Raw genomic sequence first — 18,131 nt, 5'->3', positions numbered from 1 at the left:
GTTCGAATGAAACCTTCCTTGATGAGCTAAATCAGGTATGTAGAGCTGATAGCATGACCTATGTCATTGTGTGGGATAATGTCAGGTTCTACCATGCTCAAATGGTGCAAGCATGGTTTCAGGCCCATCCACAATTTACCACCCTGTACTGACCCCTTCCCTTAACCCGATTGAGGAATTTTTCTCCACATGGAGGTGGAAGGTATATGATAGGCGCCCTCACAAACAAGCCACCCTTCTCCAGGCCATGGATGACGCATGCAATGACATCACGGCAGACCAGTGTCAGGCCCAGATTCACCATGCCCGAAGATTCTTCCCAAGATGTTTGGCTAATGAAAACATCCACTGCATTTAACTGTTTTTTCATTTTTTTAGCTAATTATTTTTGTTTTGATTCAAAGAAACCTATGTTGGGATTTTATTGTATTTCATCAATAAATTTCATATTTTGTTCAATGATTCCACTGTGTCTGTAGTATTCTCTCTACTAGTCCTTTTACAGTGACGTATTTACGTGTAGTAGCATAATGAAACATGTGTCATATATTTTGTACTGCAATATTTAATGATTGTATGAACAACTACACAGTGAAACTATCGGTATCTTGTGTGTGGATGATCTAAATGAATGTTCCTATGGTATTTCATGATAAATTAGTTATTTGAACTAATGATTCTGCAAATGCAAGGTTTCTTTAAAGATATGAATGTACAATGCAATGTTCTGAACATTGGACAGCCTGTGTTACAAGTGATGACCATTTTGAATTTTGTGTCTAGAGTTTTGAAAAATGACCACAAGGTTCTGAAATTAGTGCCAAAGTGATTGTTAAAAACTGTAGTTTATAGCTAGAGACTGATACTATTTCTCCACTATCATATAGAAGCTGATGTACTGATGCTAGTGTGCATGGGGCAGTATATAATGTCAGCATACATACAGCGTACTATACTATGCCTTTATTTGACCAGACAAACCCCTAGATGAATCTTTGTCCCAATGGCTCCAAGTCTCTTTATAGCCAGGTGAAATCACTTGTTTGTTTTTGTTCTTCCATTTTCCTCCCAGTCTCTCCTTTTGCCGTTCTGTCAAATAATATCAAAGCGTTGCATTGTATAAGGAAAGGAGATGAGGAAAGGAGGCCATTTTAGACTATCGAGTCCCAGCCATACCATGCGTATTATATAACAGAGGATGGAGAGAGAGACGGAGGGAGGAGAGAGGGGAAGAGGGATGTGACCGGGAAAAGGGGGAGGCTATATCAGTTAAGTTATGACCACAGGCTCTGTTCGTCTCTTAGTGTAGCTAGTGATAGGGGAGAAGATGGAGGAGACTGTAGCAGAGGGTCAGCACACACACACACACAGACACACATGCACAATGAAGTACACACAAACATGCACATCCACACACGCACATATGCACGCATGCACACAAACACAACACATATGCAGAGCACAAACATTCATCCCACATGAACTCACAGGAACATACATGTATGGAGAGACATGAAAAAGGGACCCATTCAGCTGTGTGTTGGTTGTTCATGTGTTTGATGCTGAATGGTTTACATGACCTGCAGGCTTGGTTTGATCTGTTAATAGAGGAGCAGCTTGGGTATATGGCTATTGGCTATTGGCTATTGGCTATGTTTATGTGGGGGAAGATGGAAGAGGGGCAATTGGTATAATGTGTGTGTGTGTGTGTGTGTGTGTGTGTGTGTGTGTGTGTGTGTGTGTGTGTGTGTGTGTGTGTGTGTGTGTGTGTGTGTGTGTGTGTGTGTGTGTGTGGGTGGGTGGGTGGGTGGGTGGGTGTGTGCATGCTTTTTGGGTGGGGTATTGTAAATGTGTGTGTAGATACTTTTTATGTGTGTTTGGGGAGGAAATGGCGCAGATGGTAGTAGTGGCTGTAGTGTGTCTGTGTGCGTGTGTGTGTGTGTTTGTGTGCGTGTGTGTGGGTGTGCGTGTGTGCTTGCGTGTGTGCGTTGGGATTGGGGTATTGGCAAATATGTGTGTAGATAGTTTTTGTGTGTGTTTGGGTAGGAAATGGCGCAGATGGTAGTATTGGCTGTAGTGTGTGTACTGGCATATGTGTGTGTTTGTACATGCAATTGCATTTGTGTGTGTGTGTGTGTGTGTGTGTGTCACATTGGTCACATGAAGTGGCACTAGCGCCAGCAGCAGTGTTAGCTTCCCCCTCCCCCATCCTATCTGAATGGAACAACATCATCATCATCTACTGAGACAAGATGGTGTCGTGTGTGTGGAGGGAGAGATGTCAGGGTGGTCTGATGTGCTACTATTTCATGAGAGTGTGCCCAGTCTGCATGTATGATCAGCATGTGTACATGCTGTGTGTGTGTGTGTGTGTGTGTGTGTGTGTGTGTGTGTGTGTGTGTGTGTGTGTGTGTGTGTGTGTGTGTGTGTGTGTGTGTGTGTGTGTGTGTGTGTGTGTTCTGCTGCTGGTAACCTACTTTCCCCGAGCCCACTCACTGCTGAGGAGGAGAAACACTGCAATCCTTTCACACCCCTCTCTTTATCCCTCTCTTCTCTTGTTTCTCCACTGCCTCTGATGCTTCTTGCTGCTCACTTCTTTTTTTCACTAATTTCCATCTCTGGGTTTCAGGACATGATCCTCTCTTTCGTTCTACCTCTTTTCAGTCATATTTGCACCCTTAGGACAGCCAACTCTTTCTCTCTCTCTCTCTCTCTCTCTCTCTCTCTCTCTCTCTCTCTCTCTCTCTCTCTCTCTCTCTCTCTCTCTCTCTCTCTCTCTCTCTCTCTCTCTCTCTCTCTCTCTCTCTCTCTCTCTCTCTCTCTCTCTCTCTCTCTCTCTCTCTCTCTCTCTCTCTCTCTCTCTCTCTCTCTCTCTCTCTCCCATTTTCTCTTCTCCTATTCTCTCTCTCTCTCTCTCTCTCTCTCTCTCTCTCTCTCTCTTTTTCTCTTTCCCCTCTGTGGGTTTGCTGACACTGCATCTCTCACTGGGATGAATGGACACATGCGATGAGTGGTAGAGAAAGGAGAGATATAAAGACGAGAGGTAGAGAAAGAAGAGATAGAGAGGAGATAGAGAGACGAAGGGTTGAGAAAGGAGAGATAGCGAGACGAGAGGTAGAGAAAGGAGAGATAGAGAGCTGAGGGGTAGAGAAAGGAGAGATAGAGAGACGAGAGGTAGAGAAAGGAGAGATAGAGAGACCAGGGGTTGAGAAAGGAGAGATAGAGAGACCATGGGTTGAGAAAGGAGAGATAGAGAGACCAGGGGTAGAGAAAGGAGAGATAGAGAGACCAGGGGTTGAGAAAGGAGAGATAGAGAGACCATGGGTTGAGAAAGGAGAGATAGAGAGACCAGGGGTAGAGAAAGGAGAGATAGAGAGACCATGGGTTGAGAAAGGAGAGATAGAGAGCCGAGGGGTTGAGAAAGGAGAGATAGAGAGCCGAGGGGTTGAGAAAGGAGAGATAGAGAGACCAGGGGTTGAGAAAGGAGAGATAGAGAGACCAGGGGTTGAGAAAGGAGAGATAGAGAGCCGAGGGGTTGAGAAAGGAGAGATAGAGAGCCGAGGGGTTGAGAAAGGAGAGATAGAGAGACCAGGGGTTGAGAAAGGAGAGATAGAGAGCCGAGGGGTTGAGAAAGGAGAGATAGAGAGACCAGGGTTTGAGAAAGGAGAGATAGAGAGCCAAGGGGTTGAGAAAGGAGAGATAGAGAGACCAGGGTTGAGAAAGGAGCGATAGAGAGACCAGGGGTAGAGAAAGAAGAGATACAGAGACGAGAGGTAGAGAAAGAAGAGATAGAGAGCCGATTGGTTGAAAAAGGAGAGATAGAGAGACCAGGGGTAGAGAAAGGAGAGATAGAGAGACCAGGGGTAGAGAAAGGAGAGATAGAGAGACCAGGGGTAGAGAAATGAGAGATAGAGAGACCAGGGGTAGAGAAAGGAGAGATAGAGAGACCAGGGGTAGAGAAAGAAGAGATAGAGAGACGAGAGGTAGAGAAAGAAGAGATAGAGGAGGTGAAGGTAGAGAAAGGAGAGATAGAGAGACGAGAGGTAGAGAAAGAAGAGATAGAGAGAACAGGGGTAGAGAAAGGAGAGATAGAGAGACCAGGGGTAGAGAAAGGAGAGATAGAGAGACCAGGGGTAGAGAAAGAAGAGATAGAGAGACGAGAGGTAGAGAAAGGAGAGATAGGGAGACCAGTGGTTGAGAAAGGAGAGATAGAGAAGGTGAAGGTAGAGAAAGGAGAGATAGAGAGACCAGGGGTAGAGAAAGGAGAGATAGAGAGACCAGGGGTTGAGAAAGGAGAGATAGAGAAGGTGAAGGTAGAGAAAGGAGAGATAGAGAGACCAGGGGTAGAGAAAGGAGAGATAGAGAAGGTGAAGGTAGAGGACCAGAAAAGGATGGATACAGTGAAAAGGGTAGTGAATGGAAGCACAGAGAGTAGCTGAAGGTGAAAGGGGTGGATCTGAAGAGAGAGAGAGAGAGAGAGAGAAAGGGATAGAGGCAGAGAGCGGAGAAATGTCTGTACTGTTTGACAGGTAGAGGATGAGGAGAAGGAAAGAGAGAGATGAGGCAATAGAGATATAGACAAATAGAGATAGAAAGGAAGGAAGAGGAGATGGGGATGAGGCTTAGTAGCCGTAGAGATAGGAGTTTATCAGTGATAAATATACTCTTACTGAGGAGAGAGAGAAAGAAAGAGGGATGGAATAAGGAAAAGAGAAAAAGTAGAGGACAGAAGGATTTTATGAGGTTGTGGGGAGACAGGTGGAGAGAGAGACTTGTGTGCTGTACTTTTGTGTGTGTGTGTGTTTCTTGCTAACCAAATGGTCTGCTACCAGACCCCCTCCCTCCCTCCCTCCCTCCCTTTCCCTGTAGATATGTGTGATAGGTTAGAGCTGTTGCTGTAGCTGTTTGTGTCCAGCAGTCGGTGTTACATGTAAGATATATAAGCTACAATACAGGAAAGGGTTGTGTTATGGAGATTGATGCTGGTTGCTGATTGTAGCTCAGTGAAGCTCCAGTGAGGGAGAAGGGTGGAGAGAGAGACTGAGAGACAGAGAGACTGTCACACACACACACACACACATACGCACACACACATCATCAACAACATCACTCCACACCATAAAGCTAAGGGATTGGGGGAGAAGGGTGGAGAGAGAGACTGAGAGACAGAGAGACTGAGATATGAGAGAGGACGAGAGGAAATGAGAAGAGGCAGGAGAGACAGAGAGGGCAATATCCACCCCCTCCTTCTCTCTCTCTATCCTCTCTCTCACTCTCTCTCTCCCCCTGTCTTCCCTTGCTTTTAACTCTGTCATGTTGCTATATATAGTGTGGTGAGGAGGGAGGAAGGAGAGATTCATAATTGAAGGTTCTTGGCAGCATGGATCAGAGCACTGGCCACATTAATAAGCAGATTGTGTGTGTGCAAAACAACACCGGCACAAAATGTGCAGAATGGGAACTTGACACACTTCACAATAGGGACAACACACACACACACACACACACACACACACACACACACACACACACACACACACACACACACACACACACACACACACACACACACACACACACACACATATACTACTAATGCCATATAGGACTAACACACACATACTACTAATGCCATATAGGACTAACACACACATACTACTAATGCCATATAGGACTAACACACACATACTACTAATGCCATATAGGACTAACACACATATACTACTAATGCCATATAGGACTAACACACACATACTACTAATGCCATATAGGACTAACACACACATACTACTAATGCCATATCAAATCAAATCAAATTTTAATTGTCACATACACATGGTTAGCAGATGTTAATGCGAGTGTAGCGAAATGCTTGTGCTTCTAGTTCCGACAATGCAGTAATAATCCAACAAGTAATCTAACTAACAACTGTCTTATACACAGTGTAAGGGGATAAAGAATATGTACATAAAGATATATGAATGAGTGATGGTACAGAGCAGCTTAGGCAAGATACAGTAGATGGTATCGAGTACAGTATATACATATGAGATGAGTATGTAAACAAAGTGGCATAGTTAAAGTGGCTAGTGATACATGTATTACATAAGGATGCAGTAGATGATATAGAGTACAGTATAGTGGCTAGTGATATATTTTACATCATTTCCCATCAATTCCCATTATTAAAGTGGCTGGAGTTGAGTCAGTGGAGGGAATAGCTGCACTGTTTGTATTCGGTCATGTTTCCAGACACCTTGCCCTGATTAAAAGCAGTGGTTCACGCTTTCAGTTTCATGCGAATGCTGCCATCAATCCAGGGTTTCTGGTTAGGGAATGTTTTAATCGTTGCTATGGGAACGACATCTTCAACGCACGTTCTAATGAACTCGCACACCGAATCAGCGTATTCGTCAATGTTGTTATCTGACGCAATACGAAACATATCCCAGTCCACGTGATGGAAGCAGTCTTGGAGTGTGGAATCAGCTTGGTCGGACCAGCGTTGGACAGACCTCAGCGTGGGAGCTTCTTGTTTTAGTTTCTGTCTGTAGGCAGGGATCAGCAAAATGGAGTCGTGGTCAGCTTTTCCGAAAGGAGGGCGGGGCAGGGCCTTATATGCGTCGCGGAAGTTAGAGTAACAATGATCCAAGGTTTTTTCAGCCCTAGTTGCGCAATCGATATGCTGATACAATTTAGGGAGTCTTGTTTTCAGATTAGCCTTGTTAAAATCCCCAGCTACAATGAATGCAGCCTCAGGATGTAGAGATTCCAGTTTGCAAAGAGTCAAATAAAGTTTGTTCAGAGCCATCGATGTGTCTGCTTGGGGGGGAATATATACGGCTGTGATTATAATCTAAGAGAATTCTCTTGGTAGATAATGCGGTCGACATTTGATTGTGAGGAATTCTAAATCAGGTGAACAGAAGGATTTGACTTCCTGTATATTTCTGTGATCACACCACGTCTCGTTAGCCATAAGGCATACGCCCCCGCCCCTCTTCTTACCAGAAAGATGTTTGTTTCTGTCGGCGCGATGCGTGGAGAAACCCACTGGCTGCACCGCCTCCGATAGCGTCTCTCCAGTGAGCCGTGTTTCCGTGAAGCAAAGAACGTTACAGTCTCTGATGTCCCTCTGGAATGCTACCCTTGCTCGGATTTCATCAACCTTGTTATCAAGAGACTGGACATTGGCGAGAAGAATGCTAGGGAGTGGTGCACAATGTGCCCGTCTCCGGAGTCTGACCAGAAGACCGCCTCGTTTCCCTCTTTTACGGCGTCGTTTTTTTGGGTCGCAGGCTGGGATCCATTCCGTTGTCCTGGTTGGATCCGCTTCGTGAAAATCATATTCTTGGTCGTACTGATGGTGAGTTGACGCTGATCTTATATTCAGTAGTTCTTCTCGACTGTATGTAATGAAACCTAAGATGACCTGGGGTACTAATGTAAGAAATAACACGTAAAAAAACAAAAAACTGCATAGTTTCCTAGGAACGCGAAGCGAGGCGGCCATCTCTGTCGGCGCCGGGGACTAACACACACATACTACTAATGCCATATAGGACTAACACACACATACTACTTACATGTACACACACATGTTCACACATCCATCCTTTTCCTGTTTATTCTCTGTGGTTTCTCTTGACGTTTCGTCTTTAGGGGAGTGTATCATTGCTACTGCTTCCCACTGTGGGTCTAAGCCATCTAGCACTTAGTGACACGTGTTTCTGTGAATATCTATGTGTCCATCATTTTACTGATTTATTCATTGTATATTTGATTGATTGGTTGATTGTTATCTCCATATCTCTATTTCTCTTCTTGATGATGCTAGTCTATCCAACCTTCCAGTTAACTATGTTCCCTACACAGGAACATTCAGGTAGAGACTAGAGTGAGCCCAGTGATAGAGTCAGCAGGGTGAAGGTATATATATCCACGTCCTCAGGACCTTCTCAAATGTTCCATATCCATGGATCTGTCTTCTGGCCAGCCTGGAAAAGAGAGAGTGAAAAGAGAGAGTGAAAAGAGAGAGGGAAAAGAGAGAGGGAAAAGAGAGAGGGAAAAGAGAGAGTGAAAAGAGAGAGTGAAAAGAGAGAGGGAAAAGAGAGAGGGAAAAGAGAGGGAAAAGAGAGAGGGAAAAGAGAGAGGGAAAAGAGAGAGTGAAAAGAGAGAGGGAAAAGAGAGAGGGAAAAGAGAGAGGGAAAAGAGAGAGGGAAAAGAGAGCGCAAGAGACAAACAGCATGAGATACAATTAACTACCCGTGAGTTTATGAGTTCATGTGGTAGGGATCCCTACTCCCTCTCTCTCTCTCTCTCTCTCTCTCTCTGTCTCTCTCTCTCTCTCTGTCTCTCTCTCTCTTTATTGCCCTCAGTCCTTCTGTATGTAGAGCCAAACGTTGATGTCACACTGAATCATACTCACTGATTAGGCCTCATCCCTGCACTAGCCATAACAATGACCCTGTGTGTGAGTGAGTGCGTGTGTCTGTGTGTTTGTGTGTGCGCCTACATATGTTTGTGTGTGTGTGTGTGTATGCATCATCTGCGTGTGTTTGTCAGTGTGTATCAACATGCAGCGGGGCTGTGTGAGGGTAACTGTGTAATGACAGCCCATTACAACCATGCCTGGTACATGTCTGACTGACTCACTCACACTGGGCCCTGCAGCACTGCACTACGTTACACTCACATCAACACACACACACACATCTCACCACAGGCCCCACCAGGCATCAGGGAACAGCTGTCTGACCCTGTGTGTCGATGTGTGTGTGTTCATACTATATATGCAGGGTTGTTGTACAGCTGGTTTTCTTCTGGCCTGATCCCCATTTAGCAGGTGTCACCTTCGTGTATTTGTACACAGTTATTTCAATGCTATATGTTAATGTTTACCGTGCATGTGTAGGTCTCAGCCCATTCAGGAAACACTATACTGTGTGTAAGGAAGGTGGTAGCTATGTTTGTAGAATCATGGCATCATGTCCAATAATTCATCAAGAGCTTTTCTCAACAGGTATGTATTCGATCATGTGGTTATGATCGGCCAATAGCTACTGTATATCGTTGTTATTTTTGACTGGGAGTTTTAATTGTTGGCTCATTATTATATTTAGGATTTTAAAATATGTTATTATGATATACACGTTTGTTATAAATGTTATAACATTCGGGAATTCGGGAATAACTGAGTTATCAGATTGCTGGCGCCTTGTCCTTTTTCTGTCCTCTTCTCCTCTCCTCCCTGGTTTCTTCCTGTCCTCTCTGTCTGCCCTCTCCTCCTGGATCTCTTCCTGTCCTATCCTCCCTGGTTTCTTCCAGTCCTCTCTGTCTGCCCTCTCCTCCTGAATCTCTTCCTGTCTTCTCCTCCCTGGTTTCTTCCTGTCCTCTCTGTCTGCCCTCTCCTCCTGGATCTCTTCCTGTCCTCTCTGTCTGTCCTCCCCTCCCTGGTTTCTTCCTGTCCTCTCTGTCTGCCCTCTCCTCCCTGGTTTCTTCCTGTCCTCTCTGTCTGTCCTCTCCTCCCTGGTTTCTTCCTGTCCTCTCTGTCTGTCCTCCCCTCCCTGGTTTCTTCCTGTCCTCTCTGTCTGCCCTCTCCTCCTGGATCTCTTCCTGTCCTTTCTGTCTGTCCTCCCCTCCCTGGTTTCTTCCTGTCCTCTCTGTCTGCCCTGTCCTCCCTGGTTTCTTCCTGTCCTCTCTGTCTGTCCTCCCCTCCCTGGTTTCTTCCTGTCCTCTCTGTCTGTCCTCTTCTCCTCTCCTCCCTGGTTTCTTCCTGTCCTCTCTGTCTGTCCTCCCCTCCCTGGTTTCTTCCTGTCCGCTCTGTCTGCCCTCTCCTCCCTGGTTTCTTCCTGTCCTCTCTGTATGTCCTCCCCTCCCTGGTTTCTTCCTGTCCCCTCTGTCTGTCCTCTCCTCCCTGGTTTCTTCCTGTCCTCTCTGTCTGTCCTCTCCTCCTGGATCTCTTCCTGTCCTCTCTGTCTGTCCTCTCCTCCCTGGTTTCTTCCTGTCCTCTCTGTCTGCCCTCTCCTCCATGGTTTCTTCCTGTCCTCTCTGTCTGTCCTCCCCTCCCTGGTTTCTTCCTGTCCGCTCTGTCTGTCCTCTCCTCCCTGGTTTCTTCCTGTCCTCTCTGTCTGTCCTCTCCTCCTGGATCTCTTCCTGTCCTCTCTGTCTGTCCTCTCCTCCCTGGTTTCTTCCTGTCCTCTCTGTCTGCCCTCTCCTCCATGGTTTCTTCCTGTCCTCTCTGTCTGTCCTCCCCTCCCTGGTTTCTTCCTGTCCGCTCTGTCTGTCCTCTCCTCCCTGGTTTCTTCCTGTCCTCTCTGTCTGTCCTCTCCTCCCTGGTTTCTTCCTGTCCTCTCCGTCTGTCCTCTCCTCCCTGGTTTCTTCCTGTCCTCTCTGTCTGCCCTCTCCTCCCTGGTTTCTTCATGTCCTCTCTGTCTGTCCTCCCGTCCCTGGTTTCTTCCTGTCCTCTCTGTCTGTCCTCCCCTCCCTGGTTTCTTCCTGTCCTCTCTGTCTGCCCTCTCCTCCCTGGTTTCTTCCTGTCCTCTCTGTCTGTCCTCTCCTCCCTGGTTTCTTCCTGTCCTCTCTGTCTGTCATCCCCTCCCTGGTTTCTTCCTGTCCTCTCTGTCTGCCCTCTCCTTCTGGATCTCTTCCTGTCCTCTCTGTCTGTCCTCTCCTCCCTGGTTTCTTCCTGTCCTCTCTGTCTGCCCTCTCCTCCCTGGTTTCTTCCTGTCCTCTCTGTCTGTCCTCTCCTCCCTGGTTTCTTCCTGTCCTCTCTGTCTGTCCTCCCCTCCCTGGTTTCTTCCTGTCCTCTCTGTCTGCTCTCTCCTCCCTGGTTTCTTCCTGTCCTCTCTGTCTGCTCTCTCCTCCCTGGTTCTTCCTGTCCTCTCTGTCTGTCCTCCCCTCCCTGGTTTCTTCCTGTCCTCTCTGTCTGTCCTCTCCTCCCTGGTTTCTTCCTGTCCTCTCTGTCTGCCCTCTCCTCCTTGGTTTCTTCCTGTCCTCTCTGTCTGTCCTCTCCTCCCTATTTTCTTCCTGTCCTCTCTGTCTGTCCTCCCTCCCTGGTTTCTTCCTGTCCTCTCTGTCTGTCCTCTCCTCCCTGGTTTCTTCCTGTCCTCTCTGTCTGCCCTCTCCTCCTGGTTTCTTCCTGTCCTCTCTGTCTGCCCTCTCCTCCTGGATCTCTTCCTGTCCTCTGTCTGTCCTCCCCTCCCTGGTTTCTTCCTGTCCTCTCTGTCTGCCCTCTCCTCCCTGGTTTCTTCCTGTCCTCTCTGTCTGTCCCCCCCTCCCTGGTTTCTTCCTGTCCTCTCTGTCTGCCCTCTCCTCCATGGTTTCTTCCTGTCCTCTCTGTCTGTCCTCCCCTCCCTGGTTTCTTCCTGTCCGCTCTGTCTGTCCTCTCCTCCCTGGTTTCTTCCTGTCCTCTCTGTCTGTCCCTCCTCCCTGGTTTCTTCCTGTCCTCTCCGCCTGTCCTCTCCTCCCTGGTTTCTTCCTGTCCTCTCTGTCTGTCCTCTCCTCCCTGGTTTCTTCCTGTCCTCTCTGTCTGCCCTCTCCTCCCTGGTTTCTTCATGTCCTCTCTGTCTCTCCTCCCGTCCCTGGTTTCTTCCTGTCCTCTCTGTCTGTCCTCCCCTCCCTGGTTTCTTCCTGTCCTCTCTGTCTGCCCTCTCCTCCCTGGTTTCTTCCTGTCCTCTCTGTCTGTCCTCTCCTCCCTGGTTTCTTCCTGTCCTCTCTGTCTGTCCTCCCCTCCCTGGTTTCTTCCTGTCCTCTCTGTCTGCCCTCTCCTCCTGGATCTCTTCCTGTCCTTTCTGTCTGTCCTCCCCTCCCTGGTTTCTTCCTGTCCTCTCTGTCTGCCCTGTCCTCCCTGGTTTCTTCCTGTCCTCTCTGTCTGTCCTCCCCTCCCTGGTTTCTTCCTGTCCTCTCTGTCTGTCCTCTTCTCCTCTCCTCCCTGGTTTCTTCCTGTCCTCTCTGTCTGCCCTTTCCTCCTGGATCTCTTCCTGTCCTCTCCTCCCTGGTTTCTTCCTGTCCTCTCTGTCTGCCCTCTCCTCCTGAATCTCTTCCTGTCTTCTCCTCCCTGGTTTCTTCCTGTCCTCTCTGTCTGCCTTCTCCTCCTGGATCTCTTCCTGTCCTCTCTGTCTGTCCTCTCCTCCCTGGTTTCGTCCTGTCCTCTCTGTCTGCCCTCTCCTCCTGGATCTCTTCCTGTCCTCTCTGTCTGTCCTCCCCTCCCTGGTTTCTTCCTGTCCTCTCTGTTTTTCCTCTCCTCCCTGGTTTCTTCCTGTCCTCTCTGTCTGTCCTCTCCTCCCTGGTTTCTTCCTGTCCTCTCTGTCTGCCCTCTCCTCCATGGTTTCTTCCTGTCCTCTCTGTCTGTCCTCCCCTCCCTGGTTTCTTCCTGTCCACTCTGTCTGTCCTCTCCTCCCTGGTTTCTTCCTGTCCTCTCTGTCTGTCCTCTCCTCCCTGGTTTCTTCCTGTCCTCTCCGTCTGTCCTCTCCTCCCTGGTTTCTTCCTGTCCTCTCTGTCTGTCCTCTCCTCCCTGGTTTCTTCCTGTCCTCTCTGTCTGCCCTCTCCTCCCTGGTTTCTTCATGTCCTCTCTGTCTGTCCTCCCATCCCTGGTTTCTTCCTGTCCTCTCTGTCTGTCCTCTCCTCCCTGGTTTCTTCCTGTCCTCTCTGTCTGTCCTCTCCTCCCTGGTTTCTTCCTGTCCTCTCTGTCTGTCCTCCCCTCCCTGGTTTCTTCCTGTCCTCTCTGTCTGCCCTCTCCTCCCTGGTTTCTTCCTGTCCTCTCTGTCTGTCCTCTCCTCCCTGGTTTCTTCCTGTCCTCTCCGTCTGTCCTCTCCTCCCTGGTTTCTTCCTGTCCTCTCTGTCTGTCCTCTCCTCCCTGGTTTCTTCCTGTCCTCTCTGTCTGCCCTCTCCTCCCTGGTTTCTTCCTGTCCTCTCTGTCTGTCCTCTCCTCCCTGGTTTCTTCCTGTCCTCTCTGTCTGTCCTCCCCTCCCTGGTTTCTTCCTGTCCTCTCTGTCTGCTCTCTCCTCCCTGGTTTCTTCCTGTCCTCTCTGTCTGTCCTCCCCTCCCTGGTTTCTTCCTGTCCTCTCTGTCTGCTCTCTCCTCCCTGGTTTCTTCCTGTCCTCTCTGTCTGTCCTCCCCTCCCTGGTTTCTTCCTGTCCTCCCTGTCTGTCTTCTCCTCCCTGGTTTCTTCCTGTCCTCTCTGTCGGTCCTCCCCTCCCTGGTTTCTTCCTGTCCTCTCTGTCTGTCCTCTTCTCCTCTCCTCCCTGTTTCTTCCTGTCCTCTCTGTCTGTCCTCTCCTCCCTGGTTTCTTCCTGTCCTCTCTGTCTGCCCTCTTCTCCCTGGTTTCTTCATGTCCTCTCTGTCTGTCCTCCCCTCCCTGGTTTCTTCCTGTACTCTCTGTTTGTCCTCCCCTCCCTGGTTTCTTCCTGTCCTCTCTGTCTGTCCTCTCCTCCCTGGTTTCTTCCTGTCCTCTCTGTCTGCCCTCTCCTCCCTGGTTTCTTCCTGTCCTCTCTGTCTGTCCTCCCCTCCCTTGTTTCTTCCTGTCCTCTCTGTCTGTCCTCTCCTCCCTGGTTTCTTCCTGTCCTCTCTGTCTGCCCTCTCCTCCTTGGTTTCTTCCTGTCCTCTCTGTCTGTCCTCTCCTCCCTGGTTTCTTCCTGTCCTCCCGTCTGTCCTCCCTCCCTGGTTTCTTCCTGTCCTCTCTGTCTGTCCTCTCCTCCCTGGTTTCTTCCTGTCCTCTCCTCCCTGGTTTCTTCCTGTCCTCTCTGTCTGCCCTCTCCTTCTGGATCTCTTCCTGTCCTCTCTGTCTGTCCTCTCCTCCCTGGTTTCTTCCTGTCCTCTCTGTCTGCCCTCTCCTCCCTGGTTTCTTCCTGTCCTCTCTGTCTGTCCTCTCCTCCCTGGTTTCTTCCTGTCCTCTCTGTCTGCCCTCTCCCTCTGGATCTCTTCCTGTCCTCTCTGTCTGTCCTCTCCTCCCTGGTTTCTTCCTGTCCTCTCTGTCTGCCCTCTCCCTCTGGATCTCTTCCTGTCCTCTCTGTCTGTCCTCTCCTCCCTGGTTTCTTCCTGTCCTCTCTGTCTGTCCTCTCCTCCCTGGTTTCTTCCTGTCCTCTCTGTTTGCCCTCTCCTCCCTGGTTTCTTCCTGTCCTCTCTGTCTGTCCTCTCCTCCCCCGGTTTCTTCCTGTCCTCTCTGTCTGTCCTCCCCTCCCTGGTTTCTTCCTGTCCTCTCTGTCTGCCCTCTCCTTCTGGATCTCTTCCTGTCCTCTCTGTCTGTCCTCTCCTCCCTGGTTTCTTCCTGTCCTCCCTGTCTGTCTTCTCCTCCCTGGTTTCTTCCTGTCCTCTCCGTCTGTTCTCTGCTCTCCTCCCTGGTTTCTTCCTGTCCTCTCCATCTGTCCTCTGCTCTCCTCCCTGGTTTCTTCCTGTCCTCTCCGTCTGTCCTCTGCTCTCCTCCCTGGTTTCTTCCTGTCCTCTCCGTCTGTTCTCTGCTCTCCTCCCTGTTTTCTTCCTTGACTGTACTCTCTCACTCCGTTTGAGTGGTTGATCCTGGCCACCATCTGTGCCAACTGTATTGTCCTGGCTCTGGAGCAACATCTGCCTGATGGAGATAAGACTCCTCTGTCTGAACGCCTGGTACGTCACACACACACTGGACATACACACACAAACGGGAATTTGTCCCACACCCCCACTCACGAATGCATACACACACACACATACAAATGTGTACATGCACACACATGCATGAATGCACACAAACACTCATACAGACACACATATGAATGCACACAAACACTCACACAGACACACATATGAACACAGATATACCAATCTCACACACATGCTGTAAGCATACATGCTGTACTATACAGGTGTATATGCATGGATCAATCAGGACGTTTGTTTGTGTATACATTAATGTTACGTATAATGCTGTGTGTGAACCTTCCCAGGTAGATGGATACTATACAATTCAGATCAGTTCCCTTCCCCTTTCCTGTCTAACATCTATCTGTCCTCTCAGCACCATAGAGCCTTACTTCACACTGTCTAACATCTCTGTCCTCTCAGCACCATAGAGCCTTACTTCACACTGTCTAACATGTCTCTGTCCTCTCAGCACCATAGAGCTTTACTTCACACTGTCTGACATCTCTCTGTCCTCTCAGCACCATAGAGCCTTACTTCACACTGTCTAACATCTCTCTGTCCTCTCAGCACCATAGAGCCTTACTTCACACTGTCTAACATCTCTCTGTCCTCTCAGCACCATAGAGCCTTACTTCACACTGTCTAACATCTCTCTGTCCTCTCAGCACCATAGAGCCTTACTTCACACTGTCTAACATCTCTCTGTCCTCTCAGCACCATAGAGCCTTACTTCACACTGTCTGACATCTCTCTGTCCTCTCAGCACCATATAGCCTTACTTCACACTGTCTGACATCTCTCTGTCCTCTCAGCACCATAGAGCCTTACTTCACACTGTCTAACATCTCTCTGTCCTCTCAGCACCATAGAGCCTTACTTCACACTGTCTGACATCTCTCTGTCCTCTCAGCACCATAGAGCCTAACTTCACACTGCACTGTCTAACATCTGTCCTCTCAGCACCATAGAGCCTTACTTCACACTGTCTAACATCTCTCTGTCCTCTCAGCACCAGAGCCTTACTTCACACTGTCTAACATCTCTCTGTCCTCTCAGCACCATAGAGCCTTACTTCACACTGCACTGTCTAACATCTGTCCTCTCAGCACCATAGAGCCTTACTTCACACTGTCTAACATCTCTCTGTCCTCTCAGCACCATAGAGCCTTACTTCACACTGTCTAACATCTCTCTGTCCTCTCAGCACCATAGAGCCTTACTTCACACTGTCTAACATCTCTCTGTCCTCTCAGCACCATAGAGCCTTACTTCACACTGTCTAACATCTCTCTGTCCTCTCAGCACCATAGAGCCTTACTTCACACTGTCTAACATCTCTCTGTCCTCTCAGCACCATAGAGCCTTACTTCACACTGTCTAACATCTCTCTGTCCTCTCAGCACCATAGAGCTGTTAGACACTTCACACTGTCTAACATCTCTCTGTCTTCTCAGCACCATAGAGCCTTACTTCACACTGTCTGACATCTCTCTGTCCTCTCAGCACCATAGAGCCTTACTTCACACTGTCTGACATCTCTCTGTCCTCTCAGCACCATAGAGCCTTACTTCACACTGTCTAACATATCTCTGTCCTCTCAGCACCATAGAGCTTTTCTTCACACTGTCTAACATCTCTCTGTCCTCTCAGCACCATAGAGCCTTACTTCACACTGTCTAACATCTCTCTGTCCTCTCAGCACCATAGAGCTTTTCTTCACACTGTCTAACATCTCTCTGTCCTCTCAGCACCATAGAGCCTTACTTCACACTGTCTGACATCTCTCTGTCCTCTCAGCACCATAGAGCCTTACTTCACACTGTCTGACATCTCTCTGTCCTCTCAGCACCATATAGCCTTACTTCACTGTCTAACATCTCTCTGTCCTCTCAGCACCATAGAGCTTTTCTTCACACTGTCTAACATCTACCTGTCCTCTCAGCACCATAGAGCCTTACTTCACACTGTCTGACATCTCTCTGTCCTCTCAGCACCATAGAGCCTTACTTCACACTGTCTGACATCTCTCTGTCCTCTCAGCACCATAGAGCCTTACTTCACACTGTCTGACATCTCTCTGTCCTCTCAGCACCATAGAGCCTTACTTCACACTGTCTAACATCTCTCTGTCCTCTCAGCACCATATAGCCTTACTTCACACTGTCTAACATCTATCTGTCCTCTCAGCACCATAGAGCCTTACTTCACACTGTCTAACATCTATCTGTCCTCTCAGCACCATAGAGCCTTACTTCACACTGTTTAACATCTCTCTGTCCTCTCAGCACCATAGAGCCTTACTTCACACTGTCTGACATCTCTCTGTCCTCTCAGCACCATAGAGCCTTACTTCACACTGTCTAACATCTCTCTGTCCTCTCAGCACCATAGAGCCTTACTTCACACTGTCTGACATCTCTCTGTCCTCTCAGCACCATAGAGCCTTACTTCACACTGTCTGACATCTCTCTGCCCTCTCAGCACCATAGAGCTTTTCTTCACTCTGTCTGACATCTTGGATTATGTCATATATTGTGTATTTAAAGGGGCAATCTGGAGTTGGTACATCCATGTTTTGACTTTATACCCATTGATTCTTGAAGAATAGATCTTATTTTCATACCCCAACGGAACCCACAAAATAATATAAAAGTTTGTTTTATTGTTTTAAAAACAATGTAGTTCAAAAAAAAAGAAAACATAGTTTAAACTGCAGATTGTCCCTTTAAGTTGAACCCTGTAAAATCTTTGCACTGAGCCCTCTTCTATTACCCCCCCCCCCTCTCTCTCTCCTTTAGGATGACACTGAGCCCTACTTCATAGGGATCTTCTGTTTTGAGTCAGGCATTAAGATCCTGGCTCTAGGATTTGCCTTCCATAAGAACTCCTACATAAGGAACGGATGGAATGCCATGGACTTCGTAGTAGTATGCACAGGGTGAGTGTTGAGAAACACACACACGCCCACACACACACACACCCACTCCCACACAAATGCAAAGATAAACTCAAACATGAGTGCACACCAGTGTATACACAGTAGCCAGTAGACACAGTACGTCCGCACGCATGCACCCAAACACGCTACACACACATTCACTGAAACAAGAAGCTGCTGGGAACCACGTTGAAAACACAGACATTCACACCGACAAACAGATCATGTGATCACATGCTAGAGAGAGGGGAGTCATATATGTATGTATGTATGTATGTATGTATGTATGTATGTATGTACGTACAGTGGGGAGAACAAGTATTTGATACACTGCCAATTTTGCATGTTTTCTTACTTACAGGTAAGTAAGGTCTGTAATTTTTTATCATAGGTACACTTCAACTGTGAGAGACGGAATCTAAAACAAAAATCCAGAAAATCACATTGTATGATTTTTAAGTTATTAATTTGCATTTTATTGCATGACATAAGTATTTGATACATCAGAAAAGCAGAACTTAATATTTGGTACAGAAACCTTTGTTTGCAATTACAGAGATAATTTGTTTGCTGT

General features: G+C 47.9%; 1 protein-coding gene across 1 annotated transcript in view; it reads left to right on the top strand.

Moving 5' to 3' along the window:
* The window catches only part of LOC116352926 (voltage-dependent P/Q-type calcium channel subunit alpha-1A-like), a gene marked incomplete at its 3' end in the record, with an annotated part of 44,866 nt that extends 27,309 nt beyond the window's left edge, over window positions 1–17,557 (top strand). The window contains exons 2-3 of the mRNA XM_031814196.1: window positions 14,496–14,601; window positions 17,418–17,557. Coding sequence (XP_031670056.1) covers window positions 14,496–14,601; window positions 17,418–17,557 — 246 coding nt within the window. The remainder of the gene's footprint in view (window positions 1–14,495; window positions 14,602–17,417) is intronic.
* Between the last annotated feature and the right edge of the window lie 574 nt (window positions 17,558–18,131).

This window comes from Oncorhynchus kisutch, unplaced genomic scaffold, assembly GCF_002021735.2.
Source record: "Oncorhynchus kisutch isolate 150728-3 unplaced genomic scaffold, Okis_V2 Okis06b-Okis10b_hom, whole genome shotgun sequence".
NCBI classification, from domain to species: Eukaryota; Metazoa; Chordata; class Actinopteri; order Salmoniformes; family Salmonidae; genus Oncorhynchus; species Oncorhynchus kisutch.
This window is presented reverse-complemented; position numbering and strand designations above follow the sequence as displayed.